This window comes from Abrus precatorius, unplaced genomic scaffold, assembly GCF_003935025.1.
Source record: "Abrus precatorius isolate BTA unplaced genomic scaffold, Abrus_2018 Scaffold2, whole genome shotgun sequence".
Taxonomy (NCBI): domain Eukaryota; kingdom Viridiplantae; phylum Streptophyta; class Magnoliopsida; order Fabales; family Fabaceae; genus Abrus; species Abrus precatorius.
In genome coordinates, this window is record NW_020874362.1 from 19,809,792 (window position 1) to 19,831,696 (window position 21,905).

Sequence of the window (21,905 nt, forward strand, 5' to 3'; positions counted from 1 at the left end):
AATTGCTCTGTTTTCATTTTCGTTTTTTGCATGTTTAGTGAATTCTCTTTAAACTTTTGCATTGTGAATACTTTAGTATAGTTGTAGTTTCATAGGTAAGTAGAGATATCTTGCATTTAGGTACAACCAATTGTCGTTTTTTGCATTTTGTGAATTATGACTTCTGCAATTTAGTTTACCACACTGCATTTTCGTTTGCTACACTCTACTCTGTTTTTGCTGCATAATTCTGCATAATTTGTGCTTGTGTGTTGCATATTTTCGTTCCATAGTTTGCAATTTCTTTCTGTTTTTGCTGTTAGGTGTTAATGCTTTATTTTACTGCACTTAGATGTTAGTTTTTCTGCATTTTTACTGTTTCATTACTTTATTTCTTTTCAATTTCCATAGCTAATTCCTAATGAATGACCAGATCAAATCCAGGAGATTTATATCCTCTAGATACTGAAATTGATAGGACATTCTGTAAGAATCTTAGGAACCTTAATAGACAAAACTCTGCACATACTGAGGAACTATCTTCACCATCTTGTCCATCTTCCATATATTCTTCTCTGCATTCTTTAAATTTTGAACCTTTAGAAATGGTAGAAAATGACCTGACACTTAAGGAGCTTGCCGCACCGGACGTGACTTACCAGACTTTGTGCATCCAATACCCGGATGTGGATGCCCCTTTTGTTCTTAAAACTGGCCTAATCCATCTTTTGCCTAAATTTCATGGTCTTGCAGGTGAAGATCCACATAAACACCTCAAGGAATTTCATATTGTTTGCTCTACAATGAGACCACAAGGTGTGCCTAAAGAGCATGTGAAATTGAAGGCTTTTCTGTTCTCTCTTATGGATTTGGCTAAAGATTGGCTGTATTATCTTCCACGTGGCTCTATTACAAGTTGGGACACCTCAAGAGATTGTTCCTGGAAAAAAATTTTCTTGCCTCAAGGGCTGCCTCAATAAGAAAGGAAATATGTGGTATTAGGCAGCTGGAGAGGGAAAGTTTGTATGAATATTGGGAGCGTTTCAAGAGACTTTGTGCTAGCTACCCCCATCATCAGATAAGTGACCAGCTCCTAATCCAATACTTCTATGAGGGCTTACACCCAATGGATAGGAGCATGATCGACGCAGCTAGCGGAGGAGCCCTAGTTGATAAAAATCCCGCAGCCGCTAGAAACCTCATTGAGAATATGGCAGCTAACTCTCAACAGTTTCCTATAAGGCAAAATTCCATCATGTCCAGGAGTGTCAATGAAATTCAAACTTCAGATTCACACAAGCTGGAGCATAAGCTAGATGAGTTGGCTTCTATTTGTAAAATAGTTGGCATCTATTCAAAAGAATTCTGCTGCATATACACCTCCGCCTCCACCTATTCCAGCCATGCTTTGTGGGATCTGTTCATCTACGGATCACTTCACTGATAGTTGCCCCACATTGCAAGAAACTGAATCTTCGGAAGGTAATCCTTAAGCTTATGCTATTAATATTTTTGCTAATAAATTTCCTTTTCAGCAGCCGCAACAACAACAAAGCTGGGATTTATCTTCTAATAGATATAATCCCGGTTGGAGGAACCATCCTAACTTAAGGTGGGGAGGAAATGCACAGCATCAAAGCTCTAGCCAACCAACCAACAACTATTTCCAACCACATTAAGCTGGACAAAACAAGTCATATTCAGCCCAGCAACATTACCATCCATCATCTTCATCTCAACAACACCATCAAGCATCATCTTCACTGGCTCCTGCACCTTAAAAGAGTGAGTCATCCTTGGAAGACCTTGTGAAGCAAGTCACTATGAGTAATCTCAATTTCCAGCAACAGACTCAAGCAAGTATCAAGACCTTGGAGAATCAAATGGGTCAACTTGCTTCATCCCTAAATCAACTTCAATCTCAAGGTTCAGGCAATCTCCCTGCACAAACTGTAACAAACCCAAAGAATGTGAGTGCCATTACCTTGAGATCTGGTAAGGTGATGCAAGAACCGAAGATACCTAAAGAGAAGAATCCTAGCTGCACTCTAGCTGCAGAAGGTGAAGGAGGAGAGATTAAGAGCTAAGAGCAGCCTACACCTACGACCACACTATGTCAACCAAAAGTGGTAGACAAAGAAGAGAGGTCCATTCCTATTCCTTTCCCTCAAAGAACGGCTCAGCCTAGCAAGAAGCAAGAAGAGGTTGACAAAGAAATTCTGGATACCTTCAGAAAGGTTAAAGTCAATATCCCCTTGTTAGATATTATCAAGCAAATCCCAAAGTATGCCAAATTTCTTAAGGACTTGTGCACTCATAGAAGGTAGCTAAAGAGTAATGAAAGAGTGAACATGGGGAGGAATGTATCAGCCCTCTTTAAGAGACAGAAAACTTCCATGCCTGAGAAATACAAAGATCCAGGGACGTTTACTATTCCCTGCATTATAGGCAATAATAAGATAAATAATGCCATGCTTAATTTAGGTGCATCTTTTAATGTTATGCCTTTGTCTATCTTCACATCTTTGTCTCTTGGACCATTACAGCCCACATGTGTCATCATCCAGCTGGCAAACAGGAGCACCACTAATCCAGCAGGTCTTGTGAAGGATGTTCTAGTGAGAGTGAATGACTTGATCTTTCATGCTAACTTTTACATCTTGGACATGCAAGAAAAAGAGCCAATAAAAGGAGCTGCACCTATCATCTTAGGAAAGCCATTCTTGAAGACAGCCAGGACCAAAATTGATGTGCATGCTGGAACTCTCACTATGGAATTTGGAGAGAGTGTGGTTTGCTTCAACATACTGGATGCTATGAAGCACTCACCTAAGGAGCATTCAGTTTTTCACATTGATGTTTTTGATAGATTGATAGATGATAGTTTTGTTGAATTTTTAGGAGACTCTTTCTTTGATTTTTCTGATTGTGTAGATACCATAGATACTAAAATTTGTGAATATTATACTAAATCATCTTTGTGTGATATTTGTATTGCTGATTTTCTGAATTTAAATTCTGCAACTTCTGACATTAATGACATTGAAAAGTCAAAAGGGATAGAATGTGGTTCATTGAGTACAGCAAGTATAATTGAATCTAACCCTTGTGGTTTAAATGTTGCAGAGATCATTTCAAATGAAAGTGCTAAACCACTACCTTCAGTTGAGCAGCCTCCCACCTTGGAGCTTAAACCCCTGCCTGAGCATTTAAAATACGCTTACTTGGAAGCAGGTGAGAAGCTCCCTATGATCATATCCACTGAGCTCGATGGGGACCAAGAGGAGCAGTTGCTCGATGTGATTCGGAAGCATAAAAAGACTATTGGATGGACCTTGGCTGACATCCCTGGAATTAGCATATCCCTGTGCACGCACCAGATTTTGTTGGAAGAGGGATCTAAGCCAGTGAGACAGCCCCAGAGGAGGGTAAATCCGATCATATTGGAGGTGGTGAGAAGGAGATCACCAAACTATTCCAGGCAGGCATCATCTATCCAATATCAGATAGCACATGGGTGAGTCTAGTGCAAGTGGTGCCCAAAAAGTCAGGGATTACAGTGGTTAAAACTGAGAAGGATAAGCTCTTGTCCACTAGAGTGCAGAACAGCTGGAGAGTTTGCATTGATTATAGGAGACTCAACCAGGAGACCAGGAAAGACCATTTTCCTCTACCTTTCATTAATCAGATGTTGGAGCGCCTAGCAGGTAAGTCTCACTACTGTTTCCTAGACGGATTCTCTGGTTATTTTCAAATATGCTTAGCTCCTGAGGATCAGGAGAAGACCACTTTTACATGCCCATTCGGTACATTTGCATATAGGAGAATGCCATTCAGGCTTTGCAATGCTCCTGGTACATTTCAAAGATGCATGTTGAGCATATTTTCTAATTTGGTTGAGCATTGTATTGAAGTCTTCATGGATGACTTCACTGTATATGGGTCATCATTTTCTGCATGCTTAGGAAACTTGGATAGAGTTTTACAAAGATGTATAGAGACTAACCTTGTTCTGAACTTTGAGAATTGCCATTTTATGGTTAGGCAGGGGGTAGTCTTAGGACATATAATATCTGAGAAGGGAATTGAGGTAGATCCTGCTAAGCTTAATGTCATTTTGCAGCTTTCTTACCCCTCTTGTGTGCGAGAGGTGCGTGCATTTCTTGGCTATGTAGGTTTCTACAGACGCTTTATCAAGGATTTTTCCAAGATAGCCCTTCCTCTTTCCAAGTTACTGCAGAAAGATATTGATTTTGAGTTTGGAGCCAAGTGCAAGGAGGCGTTTGATCACCTAAAGACAGCCTTGACCACAACTCCCATCATTCAGCCACCAAACTGGACACTTCCATTCGAGCCCATGTGTGACGCATCCAATTTTGCTGTGGGCGCTGTCTTAGCACAGCAGTTTGGTAAGGATCCACATGTCATTTATTATGCATCTAGGACTTTGGATCCTGCACAGAGTAACTATACCACAACTAAAAAGAAACTATTGGCCATAGTATTTGCTTTAGATAAATTTAGATCATACTTGCTAGGGTAAAAAATTGTGGTGTTTACTGATCATTCTGCTCTTAAGTTCCTTTTGAAAAAGACAAATTCGAAGCCAAGGCTAATAAGGTGGATGCTTCTACTTCAAGAATTTGATTGGAGATAAAGGATAGAAGTGGAGCACAAAATTTGGTGGCAGATCATTTGAACAAGATAGAGGGAGTCCTTGAACTCACTCCTCTAAAAGATGATTTCTCTTATGAGCAACTATTAGAGTTGTGTACTTCAAAGTTGCCTTGGTTTACTGACATTGTAAACTTTTTAGTTGTAGGAGTTTTCCCAGTAGATGCCCCAAGGAATAAAAGGGAAAAGATCAAGAATGATGTCAAGCATTACCTCTGGGATAACCCCTATTTGTGGAAGTTCTATAATGATCAAGTGATTAGGAGGTGCATTCCTGAGGAAGAAGCTGCGTCAGTTTTGCGTTTCTGCCATGCATCCACTGTAGGAGGCCACCTTGGGCCCCAAAGGACTGCAAGGAAAGTACTGGATGCGGGTTTTTATTGGCTTACAATCTTTAAGGACTCTTGGCAAGTGTGTTCTACATGTGAGAGATGCCAAAGAACTGGAGGGTGATCACCTTGAAGCATGAAATGCCTTAACAATCCCTTTTATATTGTGATGTATTCGACGTTTGGGGTATAGACTTCATGGGTCCTTTCCCTCTTTCCTTTGGTTTCTTATATATTTTGCTTGCTGTGGACTATGTCTCTAAGTGGGTAGAGGCTAAGCCCACAAAAACTAATGATTCAAGAGTGGTTGCAGATTTTGTGCGTACTCATTTGTTTTATAGGTTTGGAGTACCTCAAGCTTTGATTAGTGACCAGGGTACCCACTTCTGCAATAAAACCATTAAGACTCTACTGAGAAAGTATGGAGTAGTGCACAAAGTATCCACACTTTATCACCCCCAGACCAATAGGCAGGCTGAGCTCTCCAACAGAGAAATTAAGAAGATTTTGGAAAGGATTGTTTAGCCAAATAGGAAAGACTGGAGCAAGCATCTTGATGATGCTCTTTGGGCTCATAGAACAGTATACAAAGCTCCTTTGGGATTGTCACCTTACAGAATTGTCTATGGAAAAGCCTGCCACCTCCCAGTGGAAGTAGAACATCATGCTTATTGGGCAGTGCGAGCCTACAATATGGACCTAGACAAAGCTGGGGAACAAAGGAAACTGCACTTGCAAGAATTAGAAGAACTTCGCCTTGATGCATATGAAAACTCCAGAATTTATAAGGAGAAAACAAAGGCCTTTCATGATGGAAGGATAGCAAGGAAGGAGTTTTTCATAGGTCAAAAGGTTTTGCTGTTCAATTCCCGTTTGAAGCTCATGCCTGGAAAACTCAGATCTAGGTGGATCAGACCTTTCATTGTGACCACCATTTCTCCCTATGGAGCAGTGGAGGTAAAAAGTGAATCCACAAACAAGGTTTTTAAAGTGAATGGCCATCGCCTAAAGCCTTTCCATGGGAATCCTACACTTGAGGCTAATGTGGAGGAAGTTTTCCTAGATCAACCTCCAGTTGTTCTTGATTCTCTGGTTATTTTAGAGTGAGAACTCCATAAAACGTCAAGCTAGTGACGTTAAAGAAGCGCTTTGTGAGAGGCAACTCACAGTTCTTATGGCACTTTCTAGTTCTCCTTTGATTTCAATAAGCATTCTTTCATTTTTAGTTCATGCTGCACAAACACTTTGTTCAACACTTGACTCATTATTTGATTGATGATTTGTTCATAATTTTTGTAAAGGAAAAATTGCTTTATTTGGATTCAATTTCTGCATATATGCATAGAAGTCCAAGTAGAGAAGGAGGAATAATCATTTCCATGGCACCAAGCATTCACTTTAGAAAGAATTTTGAAGTTTGCCATGAAGGTAATCACTTTCCCAAGCCATAGTGGTCACTTTCCACCAAGGTATGTGACTTTACTCTCTGTAGTTCTCACTTTCAATTTCCATAGTGACCTCTTTGAAGGCTTTTAAATTCATTGATCTGCGTGTAACTACTATGAAAGTTCATAGTAGCCACGTGCAGCACTCTGGTAAAATACACTTTGAAGGGCGCCTCTGTAGTGGTCACTTTGAACTTTCATAGTAACAACTACAGAACCCATTTTTGAACACTTGACGCGCGTAGTTACTATGAAAGTTCATAGTAACCACGTGCAACCTCTTTTGAAATAACTGAGAAAGGCGCCTCTGGAGTGATTACTATGAAAGTTCATAGTAGCCACGCGCACCCTATTTTTGCAAAATCCCTTGCGCGTGTCTACTATGATTCTTGAAAGTAACCACGCCCAACATTTTCATATTAATAGGAGCCCTCTCACATTCACTCTCACTCTTCATTTCTGAGAAATTTTTACTCTCCTTCAAATTTCCTGAGCACCTACTCCTTCGAATTCAATTCCTTGCATTTGAACATCACTTTCCTGCACTTTTGCACTTGATTTGGACTCCAATCCAGGTAATTTCCTCTTCCTCACTCTCTGCGTTAGGGTTCTTCATTTTTCAATTGGGAATTTTTTATTAGAACCAATTTTAGTTGAAATTACTGGTTAGAATCAGTTTCTGCAGGGATAATTACATGATTTTAAGTTAGTAGGGTGATTAATTGGATTTTGTGTGTGCAAATTGACATGATTGAACCCTAGGGTAGCTACTTTCATAATTTGTAGTGATTACTTTGTATGTAATGCTGAAATTCTGCTTCCCCTAAGTTCGTTTTAGCCCTGACTGTGATTTCTAGGCATTGAAATTCCCATTCTCATGATTAGAAATCAATTTTCATTTTTCCTTTGTGAATTTGAAGTGTTTTTGCTCTGGAGTAGTCACTATCAACATTCATAGTAACCACTCTCTGTGAATATATTATGTTCTGCTCACTTCCTACACTTATTGCTGATCTGATTCAGTTGCACTACCATGTAATCACATTTTCACTCACTCCTTGTCCTGAATTCTAGAAATGTGATTTGAAATTGGACCCATATTGCTGCACATGCTTTTTACCTTAGCTAATCTAGTTGAATTCATCATATGCATAACTATTTTCTGCATATTACATGTCATAGATTGATTCAGAAGTTAGGAATTAGTTTGTTGGATCCAAATGCACTCTGTGTTTAAATTTTACAGACCATCCAATGAACCTCTTTTGCAGACCATGATTCACTATATGACATGTGCTTTTCTGCATTTTAAACACATGAATTATGAATTTCATTTTGAAACTGTTTTTGTTGTCATAGCAGTTACCTGCCAACACATAGTGATCACTTTACTAGACCTAATTTGTTGCTTGAATCTGCAAGTGTTCTGTGTTTACATGCTATTTTCATGCTGATAAGCTTCACTGAAAGTGTCCACTTTCATAGTGGCCACTTTTATCATTTCAATATTGCACAAACTGGCATAATTCATTTCATAGTGACCACGTTCCATCTGCCTAACTGTCTGTTCTATCACTGTTAAAGTAATTACTATCAATTAGCAAAGTAGTCACTTTTGTATGCAGAATTACTCTGATTTGCCTCAATTTTCTTTTATTCATGCACACTTGCTGTGAAATTATGCCCACTCAATCACCTCTGCATTCTGTCATGCTTTATTGCCAAAGTAACTACTTTCATTCATCATAGTAGCTACTCTCTTCTACAACCGTGCTGTAATTTGCTTGAATTTTCTCTCTTTCATTTCCAAATGGTGTGAAATTCTTGTTGCATGATTATTTTTGCACTATCACTGATTTATCCCTTTTTCTATGTGCAGTTTAATGGCAAACACTCCCAGGAAGAACACACCCAAGGCCAAGACAGTTGCTGCTTCTTCCTCCAGGCCTCAACCTGCCCATGATCCCAGATTTAGATCCCTGGCTCACGAGAATTTCTTCAAAGCAAATATTCTCAGGCGACACATTGTGCAGGACAAGAATTTTGACATGCAAAAAGGGACCTACCCCTAATTTGAGTAGGAAACCCAGAAGAGTGGGTGGGATTTGTTCACCACTTGTGCTAGGCATGGGTGGAAGGACATTACCCATGAGTTTTTTGCCAATGCCTTTAGGGTTAAGAGAGGTGATTTCTCCTACAGACACTCCATGGTCAGAGGCAAGGTGATAGACTTCAACCCTGCCAACATCCAGAGGATCCTCAACATTCCTCCTCCTGAAAAGAGGCCTGGACAACTGGACTACACTACTTTCAGCTACTTGGAGGAGAAGGACTACAAATTAATCCTCCAAGCGATATGCAAGGCTGGAGAGAATTGGGAGTTTGATATGAAGCTCCAGTCCAAGAATCTGACTACAAAACATCTCCTCCCACCTGCCAAGGTCTGGAGCATCTTCATCCTGAGCTTCTTCATGCCAGTCATGTATTCATCTACCTTGGCAGTGAAGAGAGCAGAGCTAGTCTATGCTATCATGACAGGGATGCCCATCCATGTTGGCAATGTTATCAGCAATGTCATCATGGAGATCTTAGCTAGGAAGAAGGATTCTATGGATTTTCCATCCATCATCACTATGCTCTGCCAGGATGCTGGAGTTGATTTTGGGGAATATCAGCAGAAAATCAGAGCAGCTCCTTGCATCACCACAGCTATGGTGAAGAGCTGTTCAAGGCTAAGAAGAGCCCAGTCCCAGAGGCACCTCCCCAAGCTGCAGGAAAGAAAGGCTTCCCTCCCAACATGAAGGACCAGTTGAAAGAAATAGCTTTGCGACAAGATGCCATATATGCTGGTCAGAAGGCTGCTCTGACCCTCACAGAGACTATGTTGCTTAACATAGGGAAGAAGGTGAGGATGACTGTTGAACAGATCTACTATGCCCCCACTTTCTCAGCCCCTTATCTTAGAGCAGGTGTTTAGAATGATCTTCTGCCTTTCACACCTACAGCAAAAGAGGAGAAGGAAGAGGAAGATAGCAGCTCAGAGGGGGAGCATGTACCAGATCCAGTCGCAGCAGCAGAGGAGAAGGATGATGAAGATACAGTCATTGGCTCAGCTTATGATGACCTCTTCTCCAACTCTGACGAGGATGCTATTTAGTTTTAAATTATTATTTATGTTATTTATTTACCCTTCTATTTCATTGTACATATATTTTCTGCTAATTTCCCTGTAATTAGTACACTTTTCCATTTATTTTCCCTGCTTTTAATTTTCCCTGATTGCTTCTACTTTGAATAGCAAGTTAACTCTTTTATGCTATATATATATATATTGAGTTTATTTTGTTTCTTCTGGTGCTAATTTATTGTCTCTTTATGCAGAGAATGCCCTCAGTTCCATTAAGAGGAGCATAATTTTTTTGCCCATGAGTTGAGGCACTATCATTCATGAAAAGGGGCTGAAATTCTTTGCCTCTATTTCATATACTCTTAACCTCATTTTTCTTGCACAATTATACATCAAAATACAAAAATAATTCTTTGTTCTTTCTCTTTTTCATTGAATCTATTTTTGTAATTCCAATTCTAGACTCTTACTGCAATTTTCATTCAATTCATGAACACGCTCTACTTTTGTAAATAATTCTCTCTCCATGCCATGCTGAATATATTTTCTTGCAAGGTGATATATCCTCACATGATGTTAAGTAGTTATCACCATTTTTACCATGGTAGAGAATTGATCCCCTAATTTCCTTTCTGTGTGTATATTTCACGTAATTTTGCATCTATCATCTAGAACTTGCCTTGCTTCTTAGTTGAATATGCATTATGCAATTTTTTTTATCTAGATGATTGAGGCCTCCTTTACACACACCCACTCCCCATCCCACCCTTGCACCTTATTGTATTACATCCCCATCTTTTGCCAAACTTAGTTTGCCAAAACATTTTTTTTCTTCCATCCAGAACGTATTTCTTTTTAGTAACATCAAGAGTGAATGCAAACACTAAGTTTGGGGTGTTGATTTTGACGGTAGTTGCTTGAGGACAAGCAACTCTCAAGTTTGGGGTGATTGACATCATACATGTTACTAATACATGTAAAAAAAAAAATTTGCTTAAATTTGAAGAAAAAGAGTGATTGTCAAAGTCCAAGAAATCATAAAAGAAAGAATGAAAAAGGAAAGAAAATAAATGAAGCAAGGTCCAAGAGATTGAAGAGATCTTCACATAATGAAAATTGATGAAAAACAAGGTGAAAGAATGCTTGAACCTCTTAGGCTACCTCATTTGATGTATTTCATTCTAGTTGTTGTATTCACTCACTCAAAAGGATTCCCTTATCTTGAAAACTCACTTGAGATTTTGACCCTCCTTAATCAAATTGAACCTTACCTATCCCTATTTGTGACCAACCAAGTCCTTTTGATAGGTAAATCACTGTATTAAGGCAAAGGAGATTGAGAATATGGGCAAGTATATGGTAGGGTAAAGCAATTTGCATGCATTGAGGGAAAATACCTAGCCTGAAACACTGACGAGTGAAGAGTGAAACACCATCTTGTGAGCTAGATAGTTTCTTTGCATTGTGTGAAGTGTAATGAACCTTGTTGAATTTTTGTTTCACTTGTATGGGACTTTGCATAAAATTAATTGATATGAGTGTGCTTTCTTGGTTGAATGACTCCATGATTTTGAAATGGAGGAAGCGTATGTTAGAGTTGAAAGATTGGAATAGAAAAATTTTGAGAAATTTTTTTGGATAAGTCCAACCCTTGTTACTTAAGTCATTGAATTTTGGTTTGCTTAAGAACAAGCAAAAGTTTAAGTTTGGGGTTGTGATGAATCCACATTTTACTCAATTTTTATACATCATTTATTACTTTTTATAGAAAAGAATAGACTTAGATAGTGTAAATAAGATGAATATTCCAATTAGGCTAAATAATATAGAATTCTTAATTTTTGGTTAATTTACATTGATTTAGATAGTTTATTTTACATGTTTTGATCATTGATGAATCCACTTTTTATTATATTTTTACTTGCCTTTTTGGTGCTCCTTGGTAGAAAAAATGGACTTAGATAGTGCAAATAATATAGAAATCACATTTTGAGTAAATATCATAGATTTATTAATTTTTGATTAATTTGCATTTAATTACATAGATATAGATTGCAATTTTAATTGTCTTGATAATTTTGCAGAGTCCCCAAGTTAATTCTAAGATATCTTGGCCCTTGGATGAAAGTTGCCCCCAAAGTAGCCACTTTTAGGAGCAAAAGTGGCAACTACAGCAAGTCTGGGCATTAAAGGATCCAAAGTAGCTACTTTCAAGTGAAAAAGTGGCAACTCCAGAAGCTCCAGGATGCCGTTTGGGAGCATTTCTGCGCGTGGACACTATTGGCTCAAATAGTGGCCACGCGCACCAGAGTAGCCACTTTCAACACAAAAAGTGGCAACTCCAGAGAATTGACAAACTTACGTGAATTGCACGTGGACACTCTTTTGGCCCAAAGTGGACACTTTCAAAGCAAAAAGTGGACACTTTGCTGACATCGCATCCAATATAAATAGGTTCTAGGAATTAGGGTACGGGACTTTTTACACTTTACACATTTTTTCTTTGCCAAATTGAGAAATTTCCCAGAATATTAGAGTCGGGTAACAGCCAAGGGTCCTCTATAGGTTTTAATTTCCAATTTTCCTTTTGATTTTTGTTGAATTTATATTAATGTTACTTACGTTCTTGCATTTCTTTCTTTCATTTGTGAAGCCCATCCATATGGAAGGCTAAACTTCCTTGTAATTCCTAGTCAATGCACATGAATCTTGAATTCTTGGGATCAATTGCAATACAAATCTTTCTTTCCTTGAATTTATTGACCCCAATCTTTGAATGAAATGGAATTTGCATGAAGGGAACATTGCTTAATGAACCCTAAATTACCCAACGAAATTCTAATTCAAAATTGCTTAATTTTGATTAATCTTTGAGGCTGCTTAATCTTAGGGATAGAGATTGGAGCCCATTAAGATGCTTAATTTTAATTGGGATGTTAAAGTTAATTTTCGCTTGTTAGATTAACTTAATTCAAGGGAAAGAAAGGGGATTATTGAATCATTTGAAAGAATAATGATAGAAGTCATTGATTGACTAGGAATTACTCATTTTAAATTGATTGAATTTCACTAGTTTACATTTTGTTCTTGATTAAAATCTGGAAATTGACAAACCTCCCCCCAATTTACTTGCTTTAACATATATGTTCACACTTGTTCGATGTATGTTCTCAACCAAAAATTCCTTGGAGACGACCTAGGACAACACCCTAGTACTGCATTTATTTCTTTGCATATTTGATGAAGATTAACGACAATCTTTTGCATGACGAGTAGCTAAATTTGTTTCATCAATCATTTGAATAATGTGGCAGGAATCCCCAAGCTTATTTTGAAGAATTATTGGATTTTGAGAAATTTGAGGTGAAAGTAACTACTTTCAAGATTGATAGTGAAAATTACAGCAAGCTACTTTCAGCAAAGGGACCAAAGTGATCACTTTCAAAGTTAAAAGTGACAACTACAGCAGCCCAAAATCCACTAAGTCTGCGCGTGGTTACTATGAAAGTTCATAGTATTCACTCCAGAGAATGCAGAATTGAAGGTGCTGCACGTAGTTACTATCAAAGTTCATAGTGGCAACTCCAAAGAGTCCAAAATGTCCAGTGCTGCGCGTGGTTACTATCAAAGTTGATAGTAGACACTACAGAAAGGCAAAACCCAACTGATGCTGCGCATGTTTACTATGAAAGAATGAAAGTAATTATTTTGGAGGGTGTCAGCTTTAGTATAAATAGATTTTTGCCAAATTAGGGTAGAGACTTCTTACATTTTTCATACCTTTTCTCTTCCTTACTAAATTAAGACGATTTTCCAGAGCTTAGGGCAACCTTGGGTGACAGCCAAGGGTCCAACCTAGGTTTTGGTTTCTCATTTCCCTTGCTTTTACATTAATGCCAATGAGTTTTCTGCATTTCCAACTTGGATTCTTGTGTTCCTTGATTTTAATGATAATATAACTCCTTTCTTTACATGAATTACTTCTTCCTTGTCTCTTGAATTGAATTAATGGTGAATGAGGGGGATATTGCTTAATTAACCCTAATTCGTTTTAAGGAGATTCTAAACTAAGGATTGCTTAATCCTAGGTTTAATTCCAAGGTTGCGTAATCTTGGGATGAGGGATTAGAGCCTAACAAATTACGTAATTTCATTGGGACCATAAGGTTGATTTCGCTTGTTAAATTAACCTAATTCATGGGAGAGAGGATGAGTGTTAAATCTTGAGTGGAATGAGGATAGAATCTATGTGGGTGAACCAAGGATTGCTGCTTTCTATTGTTTTAATTAATTAAACTTGTTTGCTTGCTGTTCTTTATATTGATTTGAAACCTCAAACCCCCCCCCATTTTAATTTTTTGTTCGGTTAATGCCTTCATCATGTTTAATGAAGATTAATAGCCAATGTTCACGGGAGAAAATCTAGGGTAACCCTAGTACTACATTAAGTTATTTAAATTTTGATGAGGATTTGCAACAAATCTTTTAAGCAGAACGACAAATAAATTCGATCATCAACTGGCCTCATTTCCAACACAAGGATGGAGATGAAGATTTATGTGCCTAGTTTGAGAATGGGCGAAGGCTAGAGATACGGGCAACGGTTAGTGTGTTCCAGCTAACTGATCTGCCAACATTAGTCAACAAATGCCAAATTTTTGAGGCAAATTGAAAAGGTAAGATAGTAGATAGCCAGATTGGGGGACCAGTGAGATAGGATCGCAGACCTCCAAGGTTCCCTAAAAGACCTTACTCTGGTGCTATTCAGTCTCAGTCCTGGGAGACTACTTTTTGTGGAGGTAGTAGCAGTTATAACACCCCAAATTTTGAAATATTAATTATTAAGGTGAATATATATATATATATATATATATATATATATATATGAATGGATGTAGGATATACACTTAAGTGAGTGATAAATTGATGTGGATGTTGAATATGTATTGAGATTTGATTTTCTAAACTGTTTGAAATAGGCTAAGTATTTGGTGCAGGGTGTTCTCGCTGTAGCGAGAGATGTCTCGGTGTAGCGATAGGGCCTTAGGAGGAAGTCATGAAACTGTTGCCTTCTCGCTTTAGCGAGAGGTCCCTCGTTGCAACGATAAAGCGATAGTTTGGGGTGCATTTCTGGGTGCAATCTCGTTATAGCGAGATTCTACAGATACCAGAGTGCAGTTTCTGCTAAGATTTTTGCTGTAGCGACAAGGGGAGTTGCTGCAGCGAGAAATGCCTTGCTGTAGCGAGAATGTCATGACCAAAGGGGTATTTGAAGGAGTTAGGATTGGAAAAATTCATTTCTCATCCCTCTCTTCAATTCTCTCGACCCAAAATCCTATTTCACCGCTTAAATTGCCTACAAAGCTATTCGTGAGCTAGATTGAAGGTTGGATTCAGGTTGGAAACTCTTGGAGGTGAGTTTTAATGGTTAGAGTTTCTGCTTGTCATCCCCATTCTTTGTTTTCTCGATTTCCCTTGGTTCTCATGGGATTCTTCCATGTATTTAGGGCTAAGTTCGTGTGGGGACCCTTCTCGTTATTGATTTCGTGCCTGGATCTTCAATCCGAGGAAAAGGGGACTCTACCCTATCTCATTATGTTTTGATTTCTGTTTATTCTGTTAAATGTTGCAATGTGGCTGAGATAGAAGTTGAAAATGTGTGTTTTGATGTAAATTATTGTGTGTGTAAATGTAAAGTGATGTGTGATGAGTTAGTTGAACCCATTGTGGGTGATTTTGTATTGTGAAATGCCATTGATTGGCGATTTAATAATGTGATTTGAATATGGGCCTGTGTGCTGTATGCTATGATTTGAATATGGGCCTGTATGCCATGTGTTGTGAATGAGGCCTGTGTGCCGTGTACGAACATGAATATTGTGTAAAATTGAAATGTGTGTGAATGAGGCATGTTAAATGCAGTTGTGAATATGCTATGAATGGTTCAGCAATACACTGAAGGTGTGGAAGATAGGGACGGTAGAAATACCTTGGGGAAGAGAGAGTGGTGGTGACACCAACAGTGAGCATGGTGCACCACAGGCTACACACTCTCCTCCTGAATAGAACTCTGACCAAGACGTGATATCCGTGATGACACCAACACCTTTGTCGAGCGACTCATGATCACACACGTGGTATCCGTGATGCGAGGGTAACTAACAACCATCCACGGTGTGAAACTGTGATCACAATGCCACAGTGAGCGTGGCTACGTGTGTGTGAAATGAGCATACGTGTGTGTGAAATGTTTGGGTGTCGTGAGTGCATCGATTATAAATTAAAATGAAATGCTTGAAAGTGTCGTTTGTTATTGATTAATGCTTGAAAGTGTCGTGTGTGTTGGAAATTATTCACCTTTACATTTATTTTTCAGGTGACCAAGACGATCAGTCGGACTCAGTGAAGGATGGATGAAACTGCTATAAGACTTAGGAATTTATTTTGAAAATTTAATGTATTCATTAAGTCCTATGGCAATGATTGATACAAGTTGTAATGCATCACTATTTTGAAATATTTTATCAAACCATGATTTGAGAACCATTTAAATGAAAATTTTTATTGTTCCTAATTTTACAAAATTCATTTATTGGAAAATTAAACTTACGTGTTACAATTTTGGTATCAGAGCAGTTCATCCAAACCGGACTGGGGTATCGGGCTAAAGTGTTAAAGCTGAGTGTTGATTTGTTTTGTTTACCTGAATTATAAATTTGTTATGTGTCTGATGGCTTGAATTGTGGTTTGCTTAATTGCTTTTAACTTAGATTAAACATGGCTAGTAGAGGTAGAGGAGCTAGAGGCACCAATGACCTGATGAAGCGCATGACTCAAATTCTGGAAACCTTGGCACATAACCAAGGTGGAGAGCCGGCTAAATATCGAGGGTTGTCTACCTTCACTAGGCACAATCCTCTAAAGTTTGAGAGAGGGTTCAACCCTGAGGGAGCTCAGAGGCGGTTGGCAGATGTAGAGAAGATCTTCAATGCTCTAGAGTGCCGGGAGGAGCACAAAGTGAACTACGCTGCCTACATGCTATGTGGGGAGGCTGAGGACTGGTGGAGGTTTGTCAGCCAGACTTTGCCACAGGAGGGTGGCTATATCTAGTGGGAGGCATTCAAGTCAATCTTTCTAGGGAATTACTTTCTCCGAGATCTGAAGAAGCAGAAAGCCAAAGAGTTCCTTGAGTTGAAGCAAGGAAGCATGACAGTGGGAGAGTATGCAGTAAAGTTCCAAGAGCTAATAAAGTACTGGCCTCACTACCACCATGAGGATGGAGAGAAGGACCTGTATGCTCAGTTTGAGCATGGGCTGAGGCCAGACATCTGAGCTACAGTCAGTCTGTTTCAGCTGACAGACCTGCCTACAGACAGTAGACACTAGGGGAGTCGGTACTGGTTCAGTGAGGCAAGATAGAAGACCTCCTAGATTCTCCAAGAGGCCATACTCAGGTTCCAGTCACTCATAGTCCAGAAGGACTTCATCTCAGGAGAGAAGCAATGGTACTGGCTTTGGCTCAAGATCAGGCTCCTTCAGAGGGCCGATCAAATGCTTCAAGTGTGGAGGGCCACACATAGTGAGGGATTGCCCACAATCACGGACGACTTGCGGTAACTATGGGAAGTCGGGACACACTGCCAATGCTACGAAGAGTGGCAGTGCTAGTACAGCTCAGAGGCTTGAATTAAGAGGGAGCACGAGCCTGAGTACAGGGACGAAGCCGAGCATTCCTGGTAGGGTCTTTTCCATGAGCGGGGCGGAGGCTTCACAATCTGAGGAACTGATTCGAGGTAAATGTGTAATTAAAGGCAAATTGCTTGACTTGCTGTTTGACTCGGGTGCTACACACTCTTTTGTTTCTGTGGACTGTGTGAAAAGTCTGGGTCTGTATGTGACTGAATTGCCATGCAACGTTGTAGTGACTACTCGTATGGGTAAACTGGTTGTGACATCATGGGTGTGTTTACAATGCTCTATAATGGTGCATGGTAGGATATTTGAGGTGGACTTAATTTGTTTGCCTTTGTCCTAGTTGGATGTGATTTTGGAGATGGACTAACTAGCTGTCAACCATGTACTGTTGGATTGTAGAGAGAAGACCTTGATCTTTGATGCAACGATGACAGAGGTTCTAAGGCTTATGAGCCAGGGAGTGTGGGAGAACACAGTGAATGTCAAGGCCTTTATGATTATGCTCTCGATAGAGGCTGAAAGTGTGGTGGAGCCAGAGTATATCCTGGTGGTGAGGAATTTCTTGAAAGTTTTCCCTGAGGATGTTTTTGAGTTACTGCCTGAGAAGGATATAGAGTTTGCTATTAACCTCATTTCGGAGCCAAGCCCAATTTTTGTAGCACCTTACAGGATGTCGCTAATAGAGTTGGCAAAGGTCAAAAAGCAAGTGAAAGAAAGACTTACTGCAGAAATAGTTTGTAAGATCGAGTGTGTCACCGTGGGGAGCACCAGTGCTCTTGGTGAAAAAGAAGGATGGGAGCATGAGGATGTGTGTGGATTACCGGCAGCTGAACAAGGTAAGGATAAAGAACAAGTATCCACTTCCAAAGATTGATGATTTGATGGACCAATTGAGAAGAGCTACACTATTTTCTAAGATTGACTTGAGATCGGGGTACCATCAATTCAGGGTGAAGGATGAGGATGTACTTAAGACGGCATTTAGGACGCGGTATCATCACTATGAGTACTTGGTAATGTAGTTTGGAGTGACCAACGCGCCTGCGGTGTTCATGGATTACATGAATAGGATCTTCCATGAGTTTTTGGATAAGTTTGTGGTGGTGTTCATTGACGACATCCTAATTTATTTGGAGACTCGAGAAGAGCATGTCGAGCACTTGAGAATTGTCCTACAAATTCTTAGGGAGAGGCAATTGTATGCAAAATTCTCTAAGTGTGAGTTATGGTTGTCATAGATTCAGTTACTAGGGCATGTAGTGTCGAAGGAAGGAATTATGGTAGACCCTGCAAAGGTGAAAGCAGTAGCTGGGTGGCTGAGGCCGACAAATATGATTGAGGTTCACAGTTTTCTAGGACTAGCAGGTTATTATAGGAAGTTCATTAAAGGATTTTCCAAGATAGTTTTGCCCTTAATGAAACTAACTCGCAAGGGAAATGAGTTTAAGTGGACCAAGGGGTGTCAAGCCAGTTTCCTGGAGATGAAAATAAAGTTGACTTCAGCGCTTGTGTTAGATCTACCCGACCCGGAGCGGAAGTTTGATGTGTATTGTGATGCATCCGTGCATGGACTTGGGTGTGTTCTGATGCAAGATGGGCGAGTGGTTGCTTATGTCTCAAGACAATTACGTCCACATGAAGACAACTATCTAACCTATGATCTGGAGTTAGCCGTAGTGGTTTTTGCCCTTAAGGTATGGAGGCACTATCTATATGGAGCGAGGTTTAAGGTGTTCAATGACCACAAGAGTTTGAAATATTTGTTTGACCAAAAGGAGCTAAACATGCGGCAGAGGAGATGGATGGAATTTCTCAAGGACTATGATTTCACATTGTCTTACCACCCTGGCAAGGCAAATGTGGTGGCCGATGCTTTGAGTCAGAAATCATTGCATGTGGCAAGAAATGGAATTAATTGAGGAATTTTGGAACATGAATCAGGCCATGGAGGTATGGCCAAGGAGTTTGTACCTTGGAACGACAACAATCCATAACGACTTCTTGGTATATGTCCGAGACGCGTAGCAGGGAGATGCTTTCCTGCAAGATATGATGAAATAGAGGAATGAGGGAAAGGACTCAGAGTTTCACTGTGATGAGAATGGGGTGATTAAGTTCCAGAATCGAGTGTGCATTCCCCAAGTGGACAAGTTGAAGCAAATGATACTTGAGGAAGCGTATAAGAGCAGAATGAGTTTTCACCCCGGTGTGACCAAAATGTATCAGAATCTCTGGAAGAGTTTTTGGTGGAATGGGATAAAAAGGGATGTGGTCGAATATGTGGCTAGATGCTTAACTTGTTAGAAGGTAAAGGTAGAGCACCATCGTCCACCTGGGTTGTTGCAACCATTGGAGATCCCTGAGTGGAAATGGGACGGTATTTCCATGAACTTTGTTTCTGGGTTGCCAAGGACAGGGAACAACCATGATGTCATCTGGGTGATATTGGATCAGTTGACTAAGACTGCACACTTTCTCGCGATCAACATGAAGTATAAGTTGGAGAAACTTGCGGATTTATATGTGAGGGAGATAGTCAGGCTGCATGAAATGCCGACCACTGTGGTATCTAATAGAGACCCGAGGTTTACCTCGAGGTTTTGAGAGAGGCTACAGAGGGCGTTGGGGACTAAGTTGAGACTTAGTTTGACCTATCACCCACAGACAGATGGTCAGACCGAGAGAACTATTTAGTCCCTAGAGGGCTTGTTAAGAGCTTGTGTGCTCGAGCAGCAGGGAACTTGGGAAGAGTGCCTGCTGCTAGTGGAGTTTACATACAAAAACAGTTATCATGCCAGCATTGGGATGACACCATTCGAGGCTTTGTACAGGCAAAGGTGCAGAACTCCATTGTGTTGGTATAAAACTGGAGAGACAACTCTTTGTGCGCTGGATATGATCCAAAAGCAAAATGAACAAATCAAGATGATCAAAGAGAAGATGAAGGTTGTCCAGAATTGACAGAAGAGCTACTATGATAAGAAGAGGAAGCCGTTGGAGTTCCAGGTAGGTGACTGTGTTTTTTAAGGCCTCACCTGTGACCGGAGTTGGGAAAGCCCTAAAATCTCGGAAGCTATCTCCTAAGTTCATTGGGCCATTCAAACTGCTGAGTAGAATCAATCCTGCAGCATACCGAATAGCATTGCCTCCAAACCTCTCGAACCTATATCTGGTGTTCCATGTGTCACAACTCAGGCAGTATGTGTCGGATCCTTCCCATGTGATTGATCTTGACCCGGTTCAAGTGAGAAAAGACTTGTCTTGTGACGTATATTCAGTTAGGATAGCGGACCACCGTGTTAAACAGCTGAGGGGCAAAGAGATCTCATTGGTGAAGGTGATATGGAGCTCAAGTGATAAGGGAGATGCTACCTGGGAAAGGGAGGTAGAATGAGAGAGTTATACCCAGAATTGTTTGTGTAACTTATATATGTGTTTGGTTGAATTTTAAGGACAAAATTCCTTAAAGGAGAGAAGAGTTGTAACGCCCCAAATTATGTAATATTAATTATTAAGGTGAATATATATATATATAAAAATAGATGTTGGATGTGCACTTCAATGCGTGATAAATTGATGTGGATGTTGATTATGTATCGAGATTTGGTTTTTTGGACTGTTTGAAATAGGCTAAGTATTTGGTGCAGGGTGTTCTCGCTGTAGTGAGATATGTCTCGCTCTAGTGATAGGGCCCTGGGAGGAAGGCGTGAAACTGTCGCTTTCTCGCTGCAGCGACAAACTGACAGTTTCTGGTGTATTTCTGGGTGCAGTCCCACTGTAGCGAGATTCTGCAAAAATCATAGTGCAGTTTCTGTTGAGATTTTTGCTATAGTGACAAGGGGCGTCGCTGCAGTGAGAGTGTCATGACCAGAGGGGTATTTGAAGGGGTTAGGTTTGGCAAAATTCATTTCTCATCTCTCTCTTCAAAATCTCTTCAATTCTCTCAACTCAAAACCCTATTTCACCAATTAAATTGTCTCCAAAGTCGTTCGTGAGTTAGATTAAAGGTTAGATTCAGGTTAGCAACGCTTGGAGGTGAGTTTTAACGGTTAGGGTTTTGGTTTCTCATCCTTATTCTTTGTTTTCTTGGTTTCCCTTGGTTCTCATAGGATTCTTCCATGTATTTAGGGCTAAGTTCGTGTGGGGACCCTTCTCGTTATTGATTTCGTGCCTGGATCTTCAATCCAAGGTAAGAGGGGACTCTACCCTATGTCATTGTGTTTTGATTTTCATTTATTCTGCTAAATATTGCAATGTGGCTGAGATAGAGGGTTGGAAATGTGTGTTTTGATGGGAATTTTTGTGTGTGTAAATGCAAAGTGATGTTTGATGAGATAGTTGAACCCATTGTTGGTGATTGTGTATTATGAAATGCCATTGATTGGCGATTTAATAATGTGATTTGAATATAGACTGTGTGCTGTGATTTGAATATGGGCCTGTGTGCCGTGTACGGACATGAATATTATGTGCAATTGAAATATGTGTGAATGAGGCATGTTAAATGTGGTTGTGAATATGCTATGAATGGTTCAACGATACACTGGAGGTGTGGAGGATAAGTAAGGTAGAAATACCTTGGGGGAGAGAGAGTGGTGGTGACACCAATAGTGAGCGTGGGTGTACCACAGGCCATACACTCTCCTCCTGACTAGA

At 39.9% G+C, this 21,905-nt stretch overlaps 1 protein-coding gene and 1 non-coding gene across 2 annotated transcripts; one reads left to right on the forward strand and one right to left on the reverse strand.

The window, feature by feature from the left end:
* Positions 1–954: 954 nt before the first annotated feature.
* LOC113860395 lies at positions 955–1,059 on the reverse strand. Its single transcript, XR_003503847.1, has one exon. It is a non-coding gene; the product is annotated as a small nucleolar RNA R71 (small nucleolar RNA).
* A 15,272-nt stretch (positions 1,060–16,331) lies between these two features.
* LOC113859581 lies at positions 16,332–17,589 on the forward strand. Its single transcript, XM_027492316.1, has 3 exons — positions 16,332–16,650; positions 16,693–16,846; positions 17,094–17,589. The coding sequence occupies exons 1-3, from the start codon at positions 16,332–16,334 to the stop codon at positions 17,587–17,589; spliced, it is 969 nt and encodes a 322-aa protein (XP_027348117.1).
* Positions 17,590–21,905: the final 4,316 nt, after the last annotated feature.